This window comes from Mycteria americana, chromosome 7 (genome assembly GCF_035582795.1).
Source record: "Mycteria americana isolate JAX WOST 10 ecotype Jacksonville Zoo and Gardens chromosome 7, USCA_MyAme_1.0, whole genome shotgun sequence".
NCBI classification, from domain to species: Eukaryota; Metazoa; Chordata; class Aves; order Ciconiiformes; family Ciconiidae; genus Mycteria; species Mycteria americana.
The window spans coordinates 63,408,773-63,433,494 of record NC_134371.1 but is presented as its reverse complement, the minus strand read 5'-3'; the positions used below and the strand labels follow the sequence as shown (position 1 = coordinate 63,433,494).

The 24,722-nt window shown below is 38.2% G+C and overlaps 1 protein-coding gene across 1 annotated transcript; it reads right to left on the bottom strand.

Moving 5' to 3' along the window:
• Positions 1-1,635: 1,635 nt before the first annotated feature.
• On the bottom strand, positions 1,636-23,276 carry LOC142412883 (protein zyg-11 homolog B). Its single transcript, XM_075508776.1, has 14 exons — positions 23,198-23,276; positions 16,961-17,126; positions 13,677-14,431; positions 10,882-11,022; positions 9,459-9,635; positions 9,226-9,290; positions 8,523-8,622; positions 8,391-8,441; positions 7,576-7,737; positions 7,421-7,468; positions 6,571-6,768; positions 6,426-6,478; positions 5,691-5,788; positions 1,636-3,278 (listed from the first exon to the last, which is right to left on the bottom strand). The coding sequence occupies exons 1-14, from the start codon at positions 23,198-23,200 to the stop codon at positions 3,088-3,090; spliced, it is 2,208 nt and encodes a 735-aa protein (XP_075364891.1). The 5' UTR covers positions 23,201-23,276; the 3' UTR covers positions 1,636-3,087.
• Between the last annotated feature and the right edge of the window lie 1,446 nt (positions 23,277-24,722).

Sequence of the window (24,722 nt, the reverse complement as noted above, 5' to 3'; positions counted from 1 at the left end):
TTAAAGAGCATACATCTTAAGTCAGTGGTTATGGCTCTCAAACAGATGTCAAGTAAGGAGTATGGAGAAGCTTTGGCTCACCATAAGCAAATTAAAAAAAAAAAAAGGCAGAAAACATGCTGCATCTAAACATTGATAGGAAAAAGAAAAATCACTCTGAAGAATGTCAGCTTACAAAGAAAGCAAGCCTTCCTGAGCTTGCTTCCCATTATCAGTGCTCTTCTGACTAATCAGACAGAACAAGTGGTATTAACACAGAGCAATGGTGTTTCACCCCAGATCTGCTGTGAATAGTGCAAAACACTGAGCTACCACTCTAGCTGAGTGAACTTACATCTCTTTAGTATCAGTGCTTGAGAAAATGCAAGGCCTGTATGTGCACATATATATGGCCACCATATCAGTCTATGCCAGACATCTCAAGCATGTCACCTCTCTCCCATCACCTATTTTCCTCTGTTGCCTGACTGGAAGCTGAAGTTATTTTCTCCCTCTGCTTAGAGGTTCTCCAGCACTGAGACATGCCAGACAATTTAGCTGTATGGCTTCTTGTTTCCCCAGACCAAGGCTTTCAAGCAAAAGTATAGAGAAATGTATTTTTAGTAAATACTTTATATGTTATCAAAATACACTTACAAAATGTGGCTTACCACATTGGAACTAGGCATCACTTCATGCTATGATAGCCTCAAAGCATACCACAATTTCAGTTGTGCCAAAAGTTAACCGAACAATTCTGTGGGTGAGGTAACCTTACCAGATTATACATGTACAAGTTTCCTGTGTAAAGATCTGCAAAGGTAAAGCAGTCATGATCTTCAGCCTTCACAAAAAAAGATAGCAAATGCCACAGGTGAAATACAAAAGTTTAAAAGTTGTTTCCAGAATTATTCTACCCTGGCAGGAACTCCTGAAGCTGCACAGGAATGTGAAGAGACCTTTCTGTAACTGGCACATACAAGTAAATTTAGTGGACTTATACCTTGTAGGCATTCATACTTTTCAGCTTTAAAGAACTCTGCTCACTGTTTGTTTGCCTGAAGCATGTGGGAACAAAACAAGAAGGGTATGGAACATCATTTACAATCTCTGTGCTTGCTGGTTGCAGAACTTTATGAAGTGACATCTTCACCCTCTGGACTGATGCCAGTATCACATTCATTTTGTGCTGTGCGTAGCAGTAGATTTTTTTTTCTTCCACAGTTTTAGTTAAGATGCTTCAGCAAGTTCTCCTGTTATTAGGAAAAACCAGTACTGTAAGGAGAGTTGTCATCTTTATTTTAAAATCTTGTAGCAATTCATTTATATTCATTCTATTAACAGCAATTTTGACAAGTTTTGTGTTCCATTTCATGTAACGGAAAGTTCGTAGCACAAGTACCATAGCAGACATCTCAAAAGGGTGGTGGGTAAAGGCTTGCAGGCCATTTTTCATTTTTTAAACCACCTTCATAATTCAAAGCTACAACCAATTTAATTTATTTCTGAATCAAGAAAACTGTATATAACCAGATACACACATGAAAGTGATGCTAGCCAAATTATACCTTTGTACAAAAAGCAATTACACAACATTGATTAAATTACTGGATCAGTACCTTTTGAAGTTGCTGAAATACACAATAACTAGATTACTGAAGATTAGAGGTGATGTTTTTATTTGAAGGATGGGAGTTGGGAGGGGGAAGGAGTTAAAAATAGTAAAATATGGTCATCATGAAGAAGCCATCCCTGCTAGTAAGCTACCAAACATAAGTTTTCTTTTTAAACTCAATTACCAATATATTTACAGAGTCTCTGAATATCAGTCAGTTGCCATGGAAATACGGAGACTAACCAGATAAACAAAAACAATACCTGAAATAAATCTGAACAGACATGCAGTTTGCTTCCATCACTTGTATTTTACCAGGCATCTGTATGCTGTGCAATATGTTTCATTCAACACATCATTTGAAACCCATAGGTAACCAAGAAAGAAATAAGGTGTTACAATTAGCATCTTTATGTAAAATTTCACACTCCACAAAACAATGAAATTGACACAGGGCTTACATAAAACATTGGGTGGTATTTTGCACTGTGAGGACTTGGAAATATAATTCACTGCACAATACTGACAGAATATTTACAGAAAACAGAGCAATCATTAGTCTCTTATAAATAAGGTGACCAAATATCCTGGGCCTCCTATCAAGACATGCAATCCCCTTCACGATGAAGTCATTATTTTGCTCCAATGAGCCTTCTCCTTTCTCTATCAGTATTCTAAAAACAAAAGAAAGATATCACACACAACCAAAAGTAGTCAAACAACAACAAAACCCCCTTCTTGTTACCAAGTTTAAAATCTCAAGCTTAGTTCATCCTTTTAGTATTGTGTCTCCTTTTAATCCTGTTTCTATTGCTTTACTTTAGCAGGTTTCCCCTTTCCCTGATGCAATGCCGATCCCCACCTTATTAAGAGTAGGGAGGACTCCGGAGAGCTGAACTGCAAAAAGGCATTGTTCTAGCAGTAAGGAAAACAAAAGAACACAGCTTGCAGGCAAAAGGAAAAGGAAGTTGAAGACCCCATTTGTGTTTAGAAGGGTTATGAGACAATGGACATTTTGGTCGCCTTAGTTACAAGTCTCATTGTAACCTGCATGCATGTACTTTTGTTTTAATCTGTAAAAGTGTTGAATCTCACAACCACACACAGTTCTATTCAAACACCAAACTGGTAAACAGTGTTATGAACAGCAATCATAGGGATAAAATAACGTTCTCTCCCAGAAGTCACAAAACAAGATATTCCTAGAAGTCTTTTTTTCAGATGTGCATACTGATCTGTACAAGTCCCATCTCTTCGTAGCCAGCAGTAACCGTACAGGTATGACCAGCTCAAGCAGTGACCCTTTACAAGTTGCATATGCGGTTGCCATTAAAGTTGACATTCATCAAAGGTTACCATACATGGTTCTGGGTACCACAATTATCGGCAAATCACTTTAATGGTGACCACTATATTACAAGTTACTCCAACTACAGACACATCAGAAAGGATTATTACAGAGACAATACTTTACACTCCTAGACCTGCAGCTTTCAGTTTGGTTTATTTTGTTGCTGTTTTCTACATGGAGGTGGTCTCCCATGACGCATAATGTGTTTTTCCAAACTATCCAGGATGGCAATTGCAATCCTTTGGACATGTGGATCAGTCTGGACGTTTTCCTTGATGTTGTATAAGTGCTGTAAACCACCTTCTTCAATTAACATGCTGCAGTACCTTGCAGCTGCAACAAGATTAAAAAAAGGGAATTAAAAAAAACCAAGTATCTAGGGTAAATGTAGCAGATACTGTAAACACTGTTTCAAATCCACTTTTGTCCTCCCAGACCAGGCAACATCTAGGACACTCCATTAAGTACCTACAGAAGTGCATTTGTACTTCAACACGTGACAACACAACAGAGTTGTTTGGACAGGACTATGATTGTAATCAGGTCTGTTTCCATGTCTGTCTTAGCTGACTGGAAAGTGCCTTATAATATGTGCAGTATTCTCTCTCTCCCCCTACCTCTTCTACAGGCATTTTAAGTGCACATATTAAATTTTAAGAAATGGGAATCAGAAGTACTATAGTATCTGTGAGTACCTAGGTAAAAATATCACCTTTGCCAAATACCTCGGCACAGAACAGTTACCAAAAAATGGTATCCAGATATACCACATCATTTGTACAGGCTTGCAGAGTGAATAGGAGAGAACGGTTTGCCAAATACTATTGATGGTGGCCTTAACTAGTTACAAGTTGCTATGAATGCCTTTTCAGGGATAAAATTATGCTTTTCTTTCCACTTTCATTATTGATTTTAAAAAGTTGAAAGCGCACCTACGTCAGTTCCAGTGTTACTACGTGCGGGGACCAGCTATAAAAAGAGCCATACGTTTAATGTAACATGCAAGCTTCAGAAGTTGTTACCAAAAGGTCAGGATGACCGTAATGCAATCCACAGAGCATTACCTCCAATGTGCCCAATTTCACCATTCATCTCAGTGAAGCAACACCAGAGTTGTTTAAATGCTGACATTAAGCATTTCACTGGGGATCACATTTACTGCAGTGCTACCAGTATTTTAGTTAAGTTAGCTCATTGTGGTGGATACGATATAGAGAAACAGCAAAAGGAGAAAAAAATAAACAAGAAAAATCAATCCCATTAATTCCAGACTACTTTCACCCTTATCTAAAAGAGGAGGTCAAAATAAAATGCATCTCCTCTCCAGGACAAAAAGCCTTCTTGATGCCAAGCACCAAAAGCTGAAGATTTTCCCCCCAAATAAATATCCATATTTCAGAATTAAACACATTTTCCCTCAGAGTAGGTTATTACATTTGCTACCAAACATTTGGTTTCTCCACAACTTTGTCCAGAAGCTTCTGGCACCAACTACTACCAGAACTAAATTTCAGGAATACTGTCTTGGTCTCAAATCAGGAGCACGCCATCCAAGTATTTCCAGCCTCTCCATTCTACAGAGCAGTTACTCACTGTCAGTACAAACCTCTGTGGCATGTTGAAAGCCCAGAGGTTAGGGCAGCACAAAATAAACACTAAAAATAAACAGAACAAATAGGACCATACTATGTTAACAGGGCTGAGGCACAAAGAGGGGGAGAAAGCTTGCTTTAATTTCATTAATACAGAATTACAGGGTCTTAATCAAAAACTGTTATCCAGAGACTGACCAGTAAAACACCTTTGTCAGAACAGTCCCACTTCAACATGGGAAAAGTCCTCACAGATCTCTGGACAGTGTCTCATTACAGTTACAAGCTCTATGAAGAGTAGGAAAACAGTACTTTATGTGCAATTATATGCTATTCCATGTTATTGTTTGGTCCTGAATAGATGTCTTTTCACTGTAGCATTAGTGATTTATAGGACAGGGATAAACAAGCATAGACATACTGCTGTCAAGAAGATTAAAAAACTGGCACAGAAAATACTTCTAATACTTTAGAGGAAAGCTGCTTTATATCTGGTAGAAGTTAATGACAATACACACATTCACGTCATACAAAGTTATGTCAAAAATTAAAAAAAAAGCATTAAAAGCCAGGAAGGTTTGTCCAGTCTTACATGTAGGTATGCTCAGGGGATTTATTTCCTTTCCCAACACTTGTGCATTTCATCACATGCTCTCAAGTCATTTTACAAACAAGACATTGGTGTTCTCATTGTGCAGATGGGAAAGACAGATTAAGAAACTGACCTTCATGTCATAGCAAGTTATTGCAAAAAGGCGATTAGAGATGAGGATTACCTAAAACTTCTGTTCTGACAGTAAGAGATAGCTACCTGCTACAATCATTGTCCTTAATTTAGAAGACGTCTTGCCCATTATTAATATTTACATTTCTGAATAAAAACACCTGTGCAAGCCAAAAATGTAGTTAATCTTAACACATGTCCACATTTTGGAATTAATACTGTGCATTTAACAGTAAAATCCCAGTAAATAAAAAGGACATAATGAACTTTTATTACTCTTTTCCTGCTGCATTTCGTCAAAGCCTAAATGTAGTTTCTCCAGAGGATTAGGAGCGAATACTCTAGGAATTATTATTTTTGCCACTTCCTGCTAGTGAATAATATGCTAAGAAATAAGAATTTTAAGGGTAATATTATCTTAATACATACGATTTTTGCTGCAGACGTGCTGCATGGCCCACACTGCCCATAACTGGACACCAGGTGTCATGAAACAGCCAAGTAGCGGAAAAAATGGATTGAAAGACCTATAAAAAAAAAAAAGGAGAAGAACAGCAACTCACTTTACTACTAGATATTATTACTTCAGAGGTCACATGTTGTCTACTCATTCAGCTACAAGTTTAAGTAGGAGAGACACTTGATAAACTAGAGTTTTAGATGCAGCAGGCAAGCCTTTTAATGTTTAAGACAATTACTAGCAAAAATCATGTATAGTGGATATGTAGTATGCTTTTACCATAGCATTTGGATGCCTCCTGCTCCTTAAAAACAGGAGTAAACCAGTGGAAATTATAAGGATTAGATGGACAGTAATTATCTAATTGTACTTTTTGGCCTTAAGCTTCTTTATCTAGGACAGTAGTGCTAACCTAGTGCTAGCCACTATAACTTTACTGGTTAATCTTTGCGTCCGAGTCTTTTAGACATGCAGCTGAATACCTTTAATAGAAAAGCAGGTAGAAAAACATTATATTGCCTTTTATAGGAGTCCCTAACCTTCTTTGGTCACAAAGGGAAAATTAACATGCTGTATATTTTAAGCCAATAGGTGTTTTTCCACTGGACAAAACCATGTCTCACTAGCAGCTCGCTCTACTTTGGGAACAAGTTTTAAATCTAGTTCAGTTTATTTTCCAATCTCTAAGTCAAGACAATAGTTACCTGTAAGCCACCATCTCACATTCTGGGGTTGGCCAATTCAAAATGGCAGAATGCTGCAAAATACAGAACCAAGAACACTCATTGTTAAATACAAACATTGAAAAAATATTAAAGAGTATGATAAAATTCACCATCATTTCTGTACCAGCTGTTCAAGGAGAGATGTCCTCTGGCTGCGACTTAACGTCCAGGCCTGCTCTCCTCGAGATATCAAATGAGCAATAATCCCTGCTGCAAAGTAGCTAACTTCCACTTCCACACTGTGCAATAATTTACTGATGTGGTCTATAAAGTCCTTCCACATTAATTCAGAATGGAGTTCTTTAACTTCAGCTATGTTATTCTGGAGGGGGAAAAACAGAGGAAAGAGAAAATATCAACAGAAAGAATACGAGATGACCAAGATAAACATATAAACTTGAATTATGTTGTGCAAGTAAACACTAAACACCAGGATGAGATCTTCATAGGTCCAGGTGACCACCAGATGCCAAAATACTACTTTTGCTTTTGAAAACTTTTCCAGTCTAATGCAGGAATTTGCCTCAAAACAAAGAGGTTTTCTCATAAGTAATTTTAGGCCATTAGCATGCAGATTACACTAAATTAAAGGCTAGTTTTAACAAACACACTCAATTTCAGTAAACTTCAGCAGTGCGCAATTCTGAATTCCATTTATTTTCAACCTACTTTTTGTATTTGGACTCATCTGAAGCCTTACTCACTGCCCGTTCTTAAAAGCTCTTTTTGTTTACTGTAACCATCAATTTCAATATAACTAGTGCTTTTGGAGAATTGGTACAACAGTCCAAAACAATGTCAATTGTGAATAATGCACACTATAAGGATTAAAGAAGAATGTAAAAATATTAGGCAAGTTTTCAGATTAACATGGGGTAAAAAAAAAAAATACCAGTTTTTAAAAGTATATATTTCAGTTTGCTTTGACGGGGTGGGGTGTGGTGTTTGGTTTTTTTTTTTTTTGTTCATCTCACCAGAAGTCCAAGAACTTTCTGTTGAATGGATGATTCAGATGGAAAAGACTGTGGAAAAAAGAAACAAACTATAGGTAACCATTTATGTTTATTATTGAAACAATGTTAATTGTAAACCTATGTTGATAATCCACCACCAAAACTGTACTCCTCACCTCTAAGACCCTCATGAAAAGTTCTAGCCCTTGATTCTCAATGAAGTGCCGGCATGTTGTTGGAGATTCATCAGTGAGGTTCCAAAGTGCACTCAGTGTGAACTTGAGGGTAGTATCTACAAGATTCTGATTTGTTTTCTGTTTAACTATTTGTAGAAGTTGCTGGGGGGGAGGGAATAAAAAAAAAAAAATCACAGTTATGATTGCGTATCAAAAAATATGTTAGCTCCTCTGCTTCTTTCTGCACTGACTGGGGTAATGCACAGCTATCATTCATATGCAGAGTAAAGATCTACATGTTTGGGACCAAACTATACAAAATAAAACAGCTATTAAACTTTTTACCTTCCCTTTGAACATGGTTGCCTGCTAGAGGAATTTCTTTGTTTTCACCGTAATTACATGTTAATTACTATTACAGATGGCACAAAGCCATCCACAGAACTCTGGACCACGTGAACATTGACAGTACTAACTATTTACTTCAGATACTCTGTTTTTGAGCATCTTTCATCTTATACAATGGATTTCAATTCAAGAGTTGTCTTGCTATTTTGCTTTGTATTAATTGTATCAAGTTTTTCCACTTTGTCTTCTTTTCATCTATGCTAATATGTCTCATTGCCACTGTCTCTGATATTATCTCTAACAAATTCTCTAGGCTTTTCTCTTCTAAAAAACTTTCAAATTAATACAAGTTAATGTGTTCTTAGAATTCTGTCTACTTATGTTTATTTTGTATCTTTAGGAACACTGTTAGCATGAATAGCTGGAGAGGATGGTATTTTTGACTGTCAGGAAAGTATCTGACTTACCCTAACAATGAAGAGCTCTGCGCCAAGTTGAGCTGTTTGCTCTGTTGAAAGCTGGAAACAAACAAAACCATATCAACAATTTTTTAGACTTTAGAAATACTATCCTATCACCTCAAAGCTTAAATTTCGTACCTTTGCGGCAAGAATGGAAATTATGGCTACAGCCATCCTTTGCATGTTTTGATCTTCATGATTACACAGCCACTGCATAACAAGTTTGGCTGCTTCAAACCTGGAAGTTAAAAATAAATTTAATTTTCAGAAGGCTCATAAGTCTTATGAGACAATACAAAATAAACTGGAAGAAGTATGCCTCGTACCAAAAAAAAAAAAAAAAAGTAGAAATACACAGTGAAATTACAGGTATTGCATGAACCTCAGTCAGCTTTGAGTTGTTTGCTTAGGGTCTCTTACTTCTAATTATATATCAAAGTGCACAGGAATTGCCTCCAAAGAAGGAAGAAAAATTTGGCACAATCTTCTGAAACATCAGACCAACACACTTCAAAGCATTTGGGCAAAACATTTAAGTAGAAAAATCTGCAAAAAGCAATCCTATAGTTCCCCAGAGAAATCCTGACTTCTGTTACACACAATTAGTGATAGACCCACACAGGTTAAGTAAAAAATACCTGTATACCAAAGGATTTTTTTCAGACCTATATTCAGTTGTGAATTACAGGCCCAAAATAGTATAGGCCAGACAAATTCAGCACACTAGAATGATTTAAACTGAGCAAAACTGAGACCAGAAACAAACCACCTGAAGGAACAGACAACAAAGAAAAATATTCTGCAATACTACAACTCATTTTAACTGACATATAAAACTTGCCTGTTAAATGGAACATCCTGAAGGATTCTGTCACTGCATAGTGAAAGAAGGCAATTCTTCTGCAGCTATGAGAAATGAAAAAGAATTATTTCATCAGGCATACATATTTCAGAACACTTTCTTGCTGTGAATCATTAAACATATTTCCATGAAGTCATGAGATGTGGAGAAGCTTTTTGTAAGATCCACAAGACAAGGAATCCTACAGAAAATAAAGAAATTTTGTCTTTTACCTGTTGATGATTTGGGAAGTGTTCCATGGCCTTCAGGAGCAAGTGAGTGACATCAGCCAGAAGCCGTACAGGCATGCCTGCTGCTAAATCTTGCTTGGTTAGGTTAAAGACACACGCACTTGCTGCTAACTGCACAGGCAAGTTCAGGGGGTGATTTCTCATTCCAATAACCACAAGCTGAAATGCAAGAGTTTTGCCCACATTAGTTAGTTACATGTTTGCGCACACACCCCAAGAGTAATCCACTGTTGCTTGAGGCCACAACAATGACTCACAGCACCCAATTTCTGCCTCCCTTTTACTTAAGTGAAAAAATCCATCTGGTGTGATTTTAATTCTCAGGAAGAACATTTCCTTCTGCTCACTGATTCAAAGCTGACAACTTCTATTTCTCCAAGTTCTTTCGCACAGGTTGCGGCAGTCTCTCAAAGGAGATGCAGCATGGAATGCAAGAGATTCCTAGAAAGATGCAAGGTTTGCTCTACACACTGGGATAATAATCACCAAACCCTTTCGGAGACGAATGAGGTAGGACAGAGTTTCTGCAGTGTAATAGTTAACAACATAGTGGCTTGTTGTTTGGTGACTAGCCATTTCAGATCACATCCTAAGCTGCTAGGTCAGGATATATTTTTCGCACCTTCTTCCTGAATTATGTTTTTGGCTATGTATGTTGATTGTGATCTCACCTAAGAAAATATTTTTCTTGTTGATTATTGATTGCCAAAGTCTCTTTGATACTGAAGCCAACAAAATCAAGGTCACTTGTTCAACTTCAAAGAGGATAGGAAAAACAAAAATCATCTGTCCTACTGATGCCTCTTTTTATGATCAAAGTAAAAATTAAACCATTTCTGGTGTTCTAGACATGGAAAGCCAATGCCTAGAATGGATTTCTAAGGAAGATTCTAGGATTTTCCAAGTTAGAACCCAATATAGAACACTAACAATTTATTCACTTGCTATCATTCTGGAAGGTGACAGTGGAGAGAAATATCACTGAATGCCTTCCTTATAATTACTGCTTTGTAAGCACCAGCAGAAGGCACTGTTGTACCTAGGGAATAAGACTAGAGAGACCTTTGATTTGACCCAGTACAGATATGTTCCAATGACAGAATTCAGCATCTGAAGGAAATTTCATATCATATTCAAAATTACATGAAAAAATTAATTTAGATGCTACTAAATTTAGATACCATATGTTAGTCCAGATCAATTTTACTGAACATAAAATGCTACAGGGCATCTTTTACATCACTGTTGTTTAAATAGTTGTTAATTTTTATCTAACATTAATATTTTAATCTTAAAAAATCACACCCAAACAATGTAAAAGCTCATAAAATAATTTATACCAGGGTTTTGGGGATGGGCTCATTTTAAGGAACAATGCATGACAATAAAAACTATATTATTTTACCTTTAAAATTTCAGGCTTTGTTTTTTCCATTACATGCGTGAGGCTGAATAAATGAAAGAGTGCTTCTCTCACAAAAAAGGCCCGTTCACTGTAACGTTTCAGTGCTTCAGAAATCTGAGTTTCATTTGCTTCTCCTGACACCTATGAACAGAGAAATAATCTTTTTTTAAAGTAAAATGATCACATCTTGAACTATTTGTTCTTAAAAAGTGCAAAGCTGCAGTTTCAAAAGTGGTGATATTTTTAGCCAAATCCTTCAGTAACCAAATGATTACTTTATCTGGCCATATTAACCCAGAACTACACAATCTTCAAACATTCTTCATAAAGAAGAATCCACATTATAAGCCAAAATTAGGCTTCAGTCATGTCTTTAAGCAGAACTGTATGAAACCACTAAGTAAAAGTAGCACTTCATAACTAACAAAAGCTGCTTATGATGCATCAAATGTCTAAAAAAACCATTTGTAACTGAATGCTCTGTCAAATGCAGCTGATAAAGTGACGAAGATGGTATTTTGGCTGTAATTTTTTGGCTCTGGGTTCTAGCTCCGGCAATAAAAAAAGATTTCCATTCTTTGTCTACATCAAGTTTCCTATAAGCTATATCTGTAGCAACAGCTTTCCAGCACCATATTACAGAACTAACTCATGCTCTCTGCAAAAGAAGTAATTCTTAAAACCAGACTTTAAATACATGTGAAAACTAAACAATGAGCTAGGTGAAGACTGCATAAAAGCTATGAACTGTTGACTAATACAAGCTTAAGTTCAGAATATTAAATCAGCAACTAGCTGCAAATTTTTCCACTTCCCAATCTGCTGTATTTTCCATTTAAATATATTTTACCTACTTTATAACTGTAAACTGTATAACTGTAGATGGTTTGTTCCTCAGTCCTACTATGTAATGAATCATTGCTGCAATCACTGTTTTTTAAAATTCTTAGGGAAGCATGCAGAACTTGTTCTACTCAATGTGTCACATAAGGGAAAGCACATGTTCATAGATTGAAGTGTCACGTTCCGTGCATCCTGTATTGTATAGAGCCAAATTTTTCAAAACTTGCTACATCAGGAATATATTACAGCCTGGAGACAACTTATACCATCTTGGATTTTGTTTTATATTCTCTACTGATTAGAACAGGGCAGTCATATATACTGACATGTTTTGCAGCCAATTATACACTATATGAAGAATTTCCACTTGGCTTCATGTTCTCAACTACAATGTCTGCCTAGTGTTTAATCTTTCAAGAATTTCTATAATCAAATTTCACAGGACTGCTGTAAAGACAGTAATATTTTACTTCTACTGTCTCCATGAATGCTATGTCCTGTTTATTCTTTAGCAGTATCTACACTAAGCAGCTGAATATTTCAGTATAGTCACTAATGAATTTTAGGTCACACACACAAAAAAAAAAAAAAAGAGAAGAAAAGCAAAAAGACCCAATTGCTGCCTAGTCTCTTCTTGACAACTATGCCTTAAAAAAAAAAAAAAGAAAGAAATGCAAACTGCTTTTTGCTAACTACACTGCTACAAGTCCATAATGATTTTTGCATTACTAGAACCTTCTTCCTTCCTGCCTTTTCGTAGCATACTCACTTGTACAAAGCATGTATTCTAAATAGCAAGGATTATATTGAAATATTTTATACCACACAAGATATAATTTCCTGATGCCACACAATCACGCCAAATGGGAACTTGCTTTCTCCAACAATGCATGTCAACATTCATATACATTGCTATCCGCTGCGACAACTAAGTACTCGAGAGACTCGGCCATTAACAACCCTCAAAAGTTCCAGGAAAAAAAAAAATTATAAAATTGTGTAGCTGTGTTACCTCACTTGCCTATAACAACAGCATTCTGAATTTTAGAACTGAAGTGCAAAACAACTTGCACAGGAGACAGGCTGAACTATGGACACATTATGCAAACTCTTCCTCGTTCCCGCTGCAGTTTCCATCATCCTCATGGCACAGTAGAATAAAAACCTCAAAGAGTCAAAGATGATATACCACTGACACGTCTAAAACATCTCTCTTTCTTCTTTAATTCTGACCCCTTCATAGCAGGGACAGGATAGGCTCATTCTCCAGTAAGTACATGCATATTCTACAGAACAGGGAACGACGTCTTGTTGCCTGGCATTAAAAGATAAATAAATGCACTTCAGCAAACATCACCTCATCCTAAGGGGCTAAGTAATTTAGGATTTGTTCAAGAAGAGGAATTTTTTCATCCTAAGTAATTGCTTCTTATATGTTCATCACCCGAAGACCTTTCAAGGTGGGTAGAAATACTGTAATAGCAAATAGAAGTGGTGATGGAGTACAACAGCAGCTCAGTTATTAAGTTTTATTGTATCTGCTGTGTTAATCATGAACTGCTCAAAGCTTATGCAAATTGTATCTCCACCTCTTACGTATTGCTGCCTTATGCTAGACACTGTGCTGGAAACCAGAGAATATTATTCTAGTAAATTACTTCAGACTACACAAAGTTCTGTTCTCTTAGATCTCGTATGTTAAATTGGGATCTAAGGCTCACTGAAAAGGCACAGAACATAGATGCTTCTTACAATAGCATTATGTAAATTTAGCAGTTTCTGTGCCAGAATTAAGTAGGAATTTGACATGAAGTCAGTAATTACAATTAACAGTTAAAAAAAATGAACCTACAGCCTCCTTTTGAAACACCCACATACATTTGTTACAAATGATGAGTTCTATTTTTCCTTCACATTGTAATTTTTCAGTAAAATTAATTCCCCCACTTAACCTTTAGGTTTCCTTCTCCTGTTAGGAATTCTGAGTAGCCGGCATCAGTAGCTAGCAGTCCTACAAACTGCATTGTGGGCCGCTGCTGAATAAACGCTTCTACAGCTTTATCCGTAACGTGTTTTCTTCCAGAAATATCCAAAGACACAAGGTTAGGCAAGATATCTTTCTGTTCCAGTAAACGAAGTGCTATGTCTGATGTGAACTGTTTGTCATCTGAAATATCAAGGTGATTCAGGTATTTTAGTTCTCTTATAACATCCAGAATCTGTGTTGTGGTCATTTTCAAGCATTTCAGGTGATGCATGGTCAAAGACTTGAGTCGGTCTTTGCAGGTGAGGAGTGCTGTTATGTCAGTGACAGAGGTGTTTGATATATCCAGACTTTCTAATCTAGGAAGTGAAGCAACATCTGCCAAGTCCTCGTTGTAGAACAGAACATTGGTAATACTCAGTGCACGAAGCCCAGACAACTGACTGAAGCACCTCTCATATGGGTCTTCCAAAGAAAGAGTTAGTGAGTTCAGCACAAGGCATTGCAGATTTTGTTGGATCCATTTATTACTGCCAAGTCCACTTATAATGTCTGTGATTGTTATATCAGCATTCACCCCAGTAGCATCAAGTTCTACCAGCTTGTGATGGCAGAATGCTTTCCGGAAAGCCACAGCAGAGATTTTCGCTTTCCGGATACAAGCTCGCTTCAAACGCATCTGGTTGCCTCGGAAGATGCCCACAGTTCCATCATTCAGAAGCCCTGTTGGAAAACAGCATTAGCGTTTGGCTCCAGTGTTATAGAACACCACTTTTATTTTAAGAACCCAAAGGGTACAAAGTGTTAACAGAGAAAATTAATTGCAAAGTAGTTTGTCTTGAACCACTATGCCACGATCCCAAAATTTTATATTTGACATTCCACTTTTAAGATTACAATCTCACTTTTGGAAAATGCCAGGTTTAAGAATAGGACAGATAAATTAAGATGTAGTATATACACATTACCTGTTTGGTTCAGAACATGGAACGTGCAATAAAGAGAATGTGGATATGATTCAAAAACATGCAGACTACTGCCTGCATTTTCTGGATTTTCTCACTGAACTGGCTAGAAATGTGCTAAAACCAGAATTCCAAAGTTTCTGAAAGTTATTTTTCCCTGGTCACTGTTCCATTAACCTCAAGACAGTACCAGCAATCAATGACCAGTTCTTATCTTGCCTTAACTCAATTGAATAATTTAGCATTTGATTAAATTCCTAAGTAGGATCAATACACTACACTTAGCTAATTAAGTTCTTCTATATATCCCTCATGAAGAAGGTAGGAGTGTTGCTCAGAAACAAGCTGAATGTGAGAAAGAAATCTAAAAAGTGATTCAAAGAGGAGAAAGATGAGGACAAGGAAAGGGTGGGAAGGAGAGAAAGACAGCAATGAAAAAAGGAAATGCAACAATCTTGTCTGAGATTATTATCTTTTTGCTCTGTAGCAAGAAGACTGCATAAGTAGTCTTCTCTCATAGCATATTGGCAACATCCTAACTGAAATAATACATTTAGTTCCATGCACAGGATTATCCAAAACGTACTGAAAAAAACACCAAGATTTCATATTTGTATCTTATCAACAGAAGGATTACTGCTTTATAGAAAGCCATATGAGAAGGGCATGGTTGCACAAGCATGCACACAAAAGGAGTAGGAAGAACATGTCCTTCTAGTTTCACTCTAGAGGGTTTTAAATGTCAACACACCCGTTTTTTATCTTCTATCTTCAAGCATACTGAACATTGAAAAGAAACTGCAAATGCAATATATTTGAATAAAAACATCATTGCTACTACAGTTTGGATTTAAGTCACGAGCTAGTAATTGCCTCTGTAACAAAGTCAAATTAATACTAAGATTTGCAGACCTTTCTAAAGAGCAAACAGCTTAGACATTTCTGACCAAGTAGTCGGGGCATTCCTCTTTTGCAGAGAAAGCAAAAATATGGGGTGAAACAACTGGTACCCAGCAGAAAAATTAAATGTCATAAATAATTATAATTTGGTTAAAGTATTGCTCAATTACATCTTAATTTTTGCTAATCTTTTCATTTAAGGATCAAGGTAGGCTTTCTCGCTGGCCTACCTTAGCCACACCCTGTTTACCTAGCATGCACTTTTTTGACATACTGCACTCTGACACAGTGTTTGCGATGTTTCGGTGTCTAGAACTGTCTTCATCACTACTAGCACTGGTAATAAGTTTCTGGTAATTCAGTTTCCTTGAATCTGATTTCCTGGGACTACTCTAAATAATTACTTATCAGAAAGTAATGTATGTTGAAGATGAAGAGGTTTTTTGGGTTTGCATGGGTTTTTTTGTTGTTGTTCAATATGCTTCTTGTTGGTGGTTTGGGTTTTTTTTAGGACCAATCCTTGTTATATCTGTCTAGAACAACTTGAGAATACTAGAACACCACTATTTGCACAATAAGACCCAATCAAATCTGCACCTATAGGATAGGGTGCTTGGTCTGTTTAAAGAAATTTTTCTAGTGTAATTCTCATCTCTAAATAAAAGTCTCCAGGATCTCCAGGAATGGGTCTCCTGCCTCTTCTCTAGGGTAAACTATACGTTCACTCTTTTCATGCTAAGAAGCTTTTATTGACACAGCATTTTCCTTTGTCATGCTTAAAGCAAGGAAAGGAGAGGGAAGCCCTCTCCTCAAAGATGTGCTGACAGAGAATATGATAGGCCAGTACCTAAAATGTAAGAACACCACAATGTGGTTTTCACAGATGTTTATACTACTCTTGAAACTGACTGCTTTTGAGCAAATAATTCCACTTCAACAAAAGTGCCAAAAGAGGTAAGAAACTATTTTAATGAAAATCGTAAGATTATTTCCTAGTTTAATCACAAGGGCACACAGTAAAGGAAATTCAATTAATTGCTCTGCAGGAGATATTGAAATATTTGAGTGCTGCTAGAAGTAGTAGAATCAAATCTTTTTTTAAAAGTGATTGAAAGAAGATCTGTTGAAGAATATTCAATTAAAAGAACATTAAATTAAAATCATAAACCCAAGACAAAGGACTTTCTATTTAGAACTATCTATATGGCAATCGAACATTCAGCTGAAGCTCTGGAAAAGCCTAAATAACAGAAACTCTCTATTAAGAGATTAAGGAACACAGTTTTAACAGCTGCAACAGCAGATTCTACTAGAAAATACACCAGAACTGCAGTGTCACGTTCCAGTGAAATATTTTCAGTGATGACCCACAAATAATTGTTTTTACCATGAAATGCCATTGTCTGCAGCAATCGATCAGCCACTTCTTGAGGAAACATTCCCGGCTCCTGCAAGCATAGCGTTCCATCTTGCCTTTCTGTGCAAAACTTCTCTAGGTTGGCAGTCAGGAAATTCAAACAGATATCAAGTAAAGAATAAGGAGAAGCTTCCTCCTGTCATACGCAAAACACAATGAAACAAAGGAGATTTAGTCAAATCATTCTCTCTGTCTATGAATCTTCCGTTCCTCTCTAACGTTGTTTTTAGGCAAATCATTCTTTTTTGTTAGTCTAATTCTGATTGGAACACGCAAATACTACAAGAGGAGACATCATCCTCCTTAGAGCCACGCAAAGGTGTAAGTCAGGTCACGCGATAAATGACTGGCCAAACTGACGGGCAGCCTCCTCCCCCAGTCACCCTCAGAACCACATCCATTCCGGTCTGTTGTGCTTGAGCCCTGCTTGCGTTCACAGAGAAAGAAAACTAATTGCTGATAAGATTATTTGAATTGATGAAGTCTACTGGGAATTAATTAATCAAGACAGACTGAAAGAAGATTTAAATCAAATTTTACTTCTTGATTTAAACTATTTATTTTAATCTTTCATTTAGGTCAACCCACATTTGAAGTCTACTACCAACCTACATGAGAAATGTAGATAAATTTCATATATTGTCCAGAGCAATTTTTGATACTGAAAAGGGCAGCTAGAGCTTCAGATCAAAAAAGGAAACTCAGAAAGAACTATTATATTGCTGCACAAAATTTGGAATTGAAGCAACAACTATTACAGTATTCCTTCTGGTTATAGAAACCAATTTCCTCCTTTTTATGCTAAGCACTTGGAATCATCTATAGTCAAACCCTGGGTAAAAAGGACAAGGCAGACTATAAACTTGAACTTTTCCTTCAGAGTTTGAGATTGTACATTGATATATGAAAATCTCAAAGGTTTTTTTTATTCAATGGCTAATAATAGCCTACTGTTTTCAGTCACACAGATTAATCAACATAAAGAATGAGTCGCAGCACTGTGAATCATCCCCAGCCCTACACAAAAGAAGGCCGAGTGACTGGTACATACTCCCCCAGACAATTTTGAAAATAACAGCATCAACTGTTGCCAGATCTCATCTGTAGAAAAAATTGTAGCTTGCCTTCTATACTGAAAGTTCTGGATAATTTCACCTTTCTTTCCTAGCTCGTTTAACTTCTGTTGCTTCATTTGCCTAATGTGCTCACCACGAAGTACAGAAATATATAAAAGGTTACATAGACGAAATATAAAGAAAATTACACAAATAAGTCTTCTAAAATAAAGTGCATATATTTGAAGACTGGGGGGTACCATGTTGGGGCAAAGATGGAATGGAGCTTATCTTTAATGAATCATGTATTGACAACAATGAGAGGCTGCAGTTTAATAGCTCCTGAAGACTTAAGTACAGGTTTGGGAACCAGAAACTCCAAATTATTCAACTACAAGCTCTTTCTGCAGCTTTTGACATGCAACTTTCAACTCCTTTGACTTAATTTCGCTAAGTGCTTAATTTTTTTTTTTTTAAAGCTTGATGATTACATTTTATTGTTGAAGAAACAGGAGTTATTTTGTGATGCAACTTGCTCACATTACCAGAAAACAGCAATTTTGGCTGCCTCCAATCTTAAGCTCGTATGAAAAGGAAGCACAGAATTTGGAACTGTTAACATCTTTTGTTTCTTTAGAATGTGCAACAGTGCCTGAAATATTTCTAAAGAGAAAAAAATAAATAATTATTTTAAAATAGCACATTTTTTGAAGGAAAGGGGAAAATTTTCTTTTTAACCTGAAATTAATAGGCACGCCCAGGACTTATATGACACCTGCTGATTCAAACAAAAATCAGAATCCTTACTCAAAGGTGTATGAAGATTGTTCCCACTGAAGCAGAGACATCCTCATCTCCCATTAGATCTTGTGCTTCTAATTTTGATGCTTAAATATGACAAAAACAGAATACTGGCTCTCTTCATGCCTTCTGGCACTGTTCCATAATTTCTGCCAGAAAAGCTAAAACACTTTTATATATCAGTGAGCAAACTCCAATGAGAATTTTTCGCTTTGCACATTGGCTGCTAGCATATGATTCAGAAAACTATTTTTTCAACCAGTATCCCTAACTGGCCAATCTGTAATTTGGAGATATTGTTTTAATTTTTGTATAAAATAATCACTTTGGAAATCCATACAGGACATCTCCATACAATAAAGGAACAAAATCCACAAGCAGGGATAAATTACACTTGCAAAGAACACAGTACCATTTTTATTAACTCCACTTATACCAGTTATAGGAGACATTTGCAATGTTTCTCCAACTTGCTGCAAAAAGGCTGAAGAAACACACCTAACAAAGGCTCCCGAGGTAACCTGGGCAGATAGGCAAAACATTTTTATCTATATCTAATAAAGTCCCTTGACAAGCATCATAAAAACAATTTCCTAGACTGTCTGCTACTGAAATAGAACAGCTTGAATGCAGCCTGTAAACCTTTTATGTGAGCCAGCGGCATTCCTTTTCTCAACTTCTCTTTACTTAAGGAGAATATTGCCCAGTTAAAGACATCATAGTAAAAGTCTTCAGTTGTACTTAAGCTCGTACAAGGTTAGGATTTAAGTGGTCCTTTCTCTAGCTATGCTCTTGAATGTCAACCTGAAAACAAACCTGGCATTTGTTTTCAGCTCATTTCACTTTCTGGTTCTAATACTCGATGCTGTAAATGTGCGTCAACCACAGTGCAGGATTTTTATTTATTTAATAAAGATCATTCAGCAATATTTCAGTAGAACTTTTATTATGTATATTTGACTTTTTCATAGCCATCTTAACTATCTGATACTTCTGTGTAACCTCATGGTTTCTTCCATTCTATCAAATTAATTCAGTGGCCAGAAAATAAATATAGAAATAAATTCCCCAAAACACAGAATTACGCATTACATGACGCAAGTCTGGGTGTCTTCATTAGCTAAAACACATAAGAGTAATGTGACACATCTAAAATCAACTAGCTTACGGAACAGTAAAAAAAGTAGAATGATTTAATTTAGATGGACTTTACAAGGCTTATTTAAATTAATTATTTTTTAAAAGTTAACTTTATAAGTGCTTAATATAACTAAGGCAAACAAAAAAAAAGTGTCCAGGGAGGTGAGGGGGGAGTAAACTGCATGGCTACTGGCATCTAACAGTAATCCAATACACTAGTGGACTGAAATGCAATACCAGCTTCAGTATGATGTTACCCAGTTCAGCTCATAGCTCATACACTAGTGCAGTTGGAAAGGTTCTCACAAAGAACAGTATCCTCCACATTTTCTTTTAAAAACTCCTTGAATCAACTTTAAATATTGCTAGAATATATTTACCCTATATTTCAAAATGCAGTTAAAAAGAAAAAAGAGCTTAAATGGACATCTTAAAGTACTTGGAATAAATTAGAGAATCTTAAGCCCAACATTAGACCTAGATTAACTGGCTGAGTGCGAGTATAAAAACAAAATCCTGTTCCTTTTGGGAAGCATCACCATGCAGCCACCTGCTTATACAACAGTAACTAAAAAAAGAGACAGGTTTAACTAACATTTTCCATCAGTAATTGCAATCTAACTTTGCACAAAAAGTAAATTCCACTGCTGCATGCACCTTTTTCACTATAGGTATTGTGATCCTACCAACTCCAGCCTGAAAGATTCAGTTCCTTCTGACTTTGCATCTCAGACTCATTAAAAATCACATCTTTTTTTCCATAGGCAGTTTTTTATTTTTTTTCACCCCTCAATAAACCAGTATAAAACACTGGAAGGAGTTGGACTCGATGACACTTATGGGTCCCTTCCAACCTGAGATATTCTACGATTCTAAGACAAATACCAATTTCACCTCCAACAGAACCACTTCTATGATGTACTCCCCAATTTTTATACCCGATTGCAGACTCAGTATAAACAAAACTCAAATGTGTAAGGTTTCTCTTTGAAATCTCAAAGAAGGAGATGGGGTACAGGATACGGGACTTTTAAAATCATAGCTGTTATTTCTCTCAAAAAGTTAGCAGGAAATAAGAGGTAATTTATAGTGTTAATTTTTGGTCTTGGATATTCCATGTTTCTCACTGTTTTCCCCCTCTCCACAGCCCCAACACTTACTTTCTTAAAATGAACATTCTTAAAACGATCAAGAAATAGCAACTCAAGTAATGGTCATCAAAATTCTTCTGAGCACTAATAAAGGAAGGGAAAGGCACTGAAAAATAAACAGTTCAGTAATTTATGTTATGAACAAAGCGTTATGATTATCCTACTTAAATTAAATGGAATGAAACAGAAGTAGGCAATTTATTAACCAGACTCAAGGAAGAATTATGCTCAAAACTCAAATTTAACATTAACTATTATGGCACAACAAGTGGGAACAGACTGATTAAAGAAGCTAGTGATACAAAGTTGGCAGAGATCACGAGAGGTCTAAAATTAAATAGTGCCCCATTAAAACTACATAGTAAGGCCACATATTGCAAGATTAATATCAAGAACTTCAGATATGAGTTCATCAATCAGAAATGACTGGAGAGAAGAACCTGAATGATTTGCTTAACCACAAGACGACAATGTGAGGCAGCCAAAGAAGGTATCTTTGAAGGAGAAGCATCAAGCAAAAATAAGGAAGTATTATGTCATTTTCAAGACACTCTGAGATCTCATGGGGCTATTTATGTTAAGAGATACCTGCACCATTTCAATTTGAACATAGCAGCTACTAGAATGCTCTGGGGAAAAGCAGCATGTTGGGAGTAGGAAACAAAACCAGCTTTTCTTAGCCTAGCAGATCAAAAGGTGAGAGACATGAATGCTGCCTATAAATACGGCACAGTGAATAAAAACTACAGAAGGAAAAAAGCTACCAAGGTGAAGCACAGTGCCAGCACAGCAACAAAGGTGCATAGAAATGCCATGAATTAGAATTTTGCCATAAATTCAGATGTCAGTACATAGCTCCAAAACATCAAACAATGAAGTTCTACCCTAGTCCACTGAATAGAACAGCAGGCGCAGACGGTACCTGCTTTTAAAATAAAGATTAAAAACTTATTAGGGGATTAAATGAAATTATGCTTTTAACAACGAGGGATGAGACCAGATAACCCAGGAAGTTCCTGCCAGTCCTTTACAAGCAAATATGCACACTCATCTCTCAAACAGAGGAGCAATCAAAACAACACCCATATGTTCTGCTCTGAGGCCTGTCTTTAACAGAGAAAGACTGTTTCTCCACCGCCAGTTTTGGCCAGCTCCCTGCTGTAAGACCACGCTACTACACATTACACAGATCAGCAAGGCCACGTACCATGCATACCACAAAACCCGTGCTTTCGGAGGCACGGCTTTTTCCAGACAACCCCTGGACAAAGCAAGCCCCAGTGGGAAAAGTGCTGTTTGAGGGTTGGACTGCACCCAGACTGGGGGGAGGCATGAGCTGCAGGAGGCAGAGACGGCTGGGCTGTCCTGTCCTGCCCTTCACGCCGGCCGGCTGAGGAGCTCTGCCCGTCGGGCTGCCCCCCGCTCCTGTGTGGCGGGAAGCCGGCCGCAGCCGATGGTCCTCGACCCCACAAGGTGCTGTGAGAGGAAGCGGTCAGCGGCAGCGAGGCCGGGCCGGCCATCACCCACGCGGCGCTGTGGCGAGGCCGGGGCGCACCGGGCAAGGCTGCCGCTGCCCCTTCGCATCGCGCCGGGCTTGAACCTCCCCTCCGCTGGCTCTCGATCGCCCTTTTATATAATCGGTCGGGCGGCAGCCGCAGCGGTTACACAACAGCGAGGGCAGCCGGCCCGGCTCGGGGGAGGTGTGTGTGTGCGTGAGGGGAAGGACCCGCCGCAGCCCCGCCGGGTCGCTCCCGGCTCTGCCCCTCAGCGGCAGCGGAGGGATGGAGGGAGGGGGGGAAAGGCGCCCACCTCGCGCCCGCTCGGCCAACGGCCTCACCTGCCCGGGCGCGCGGCAGCCCCCCGCCTGACAGAGCGGGGCTCGCGGCGCCGCCATAACGGCCCCTTCCCCCGGGGCGGCGGCGCTTCACCTCAGCTCCCCTCCGCCGGGCTCTGCCAGCCTGAGGCGAGGGGCAGCCTGTCCGCTCCCGCTGGAGCGACGGCGACCCCCACCCATCCCCTCAGCGGCTACTCGGCCCCCGCTGCCCGCGGCTCTCACTCACCATCGCGGTGCTGGGTGCCGGAGGCGAGCGCCCAGCGAGCCGGGTCCCGGAGCTCGGCTCCTTTTTTTTTTTTTTTTTTTTTTTCCCCTCCCCCTCCCCGTTTTTTACCCCCCGACCTGGAAGTGAATCTGCCTCAGCCGGCCGCGAAGCGGTGCCGAGCCCGCCTCCCTTAAAGGGGCCGCGCCAGGCACACGCTGCCTGCTTTACCGCTGAGTGGGAACCTTAAAATCCAGGTTTAAGGATGAAGAGCGTAAAGTGCCAGGAGAGGGGTCTATTACTCAACAAAGAGCATTGGCCTCGCGTGTTATGCTGTGTGTGCGACCTTCCCTGACACCTAGTTGCTTTCATTTCAGAGCGAGGGTGAGGCAACACCGAAGCGCCGGTGAGTCTGTCCGAGCAGAGGCTGCTGAGGACTGAAGGAGTTTTATTAGCACTTCCTTGTCTTTAGGTAACCTCTCACAAGCAGGAATTCAACGTCAGCTTTATGCGTGTTGCTCACACGTTAACCTCTGTAATTTAAACCCGTTTCCTGCCCAAACTAGTTTCTTCTGGAAATACGAATAATGATCTCCAGTACAATAGGTTTTGCCACCTGCTTCGAACTTGGGGAGGAGCTTTGCTATAAGCTTTTATACAAAATAATTTCAGGTTTCGGATACAGTAGTAGTCATGAAAACCTGTCTCCCAACAAATACATGGATTGTTGTAAAGAGAACACAGTTATTTTTTGTTTTGGGATACAAAGTAAAGACTGATTCAATTACCCTGTCCAAGTAAAATGAAATTATAAAGAGTTTACTGTTAAGCCTTTTCAGGAATTGCTGATTTTACATACAGCAGCTTTAAATAATACTTGTTTGCAAACCAGCAAAACACATAAAGAAGCATTAAGGAACAATTGCTAAAATAATTTCTGATTCTGCCATTAGAAGATGAAAAAATATTCTACAAACATTATCAAACACAATTTTGCCTGTTTAGGGAGATGTAATGGCAAAGGTCAGTTATAGTCCCAGTTCTTTAGGATGTTGATGTAGAGACAGTAAATTACATGCTCAGGATCTGACAAGAACAGAATCAAAAGTCCTCATGTTCTGAATTTAACCACTTAAAAATCTAATCTGCTTAGAAGAAATAATTTATATAAATACGGAAGCAGAAATTAGCTTAGATAAGTAAAGGGAGGGGCTAGTACTGTTATTCTTAGTCCATTACACATTTCTTCCACCTCCTAATGTCTTTTGGAGCTTCCAGGCTGTTCTTTCCATACCTATTAACAAATTCACTCATTCACTCCAACCTGAGTATCACCAGATGTCTTGTCTTTACCTTCTTTTATTAAGAAGCAGCATTCTTTTATTAAGAAGGTCTTTACCTTTTTCTCATTCCCTCTGGATTTATGATAGGAACTATGTTGCTTTCTCCTGTCTGGGCTCAGACAGTGAAAACTTTCAAGCGACAGACTGATCCCTTGCTCTCCGTGCCCGTTCTTGGCCTGCCCCACTGTACTCAAGAGCCGCAGCAG

Excerpts from the sequence above, each read along its gene's own strand:
- LOC142412883 (XM_075508776.1), bottom strand. Across the intron at positions 11,023-13,676 it reads CAGGAGAAGGAAACCTAAAG|GTGTCAGGAGAAGCAAATGA; the intron begins GTTAAGTGGGGG and ends CTCTGTTCATAG. Across the intron at positions 7,738-8,390 it reads CAGAGCTCTTCATTGTTAGG|CAACTTCTACAAATAGTTAA; the intron begins GTAAGTCAGATA and ends CCTCCCCCCCAG.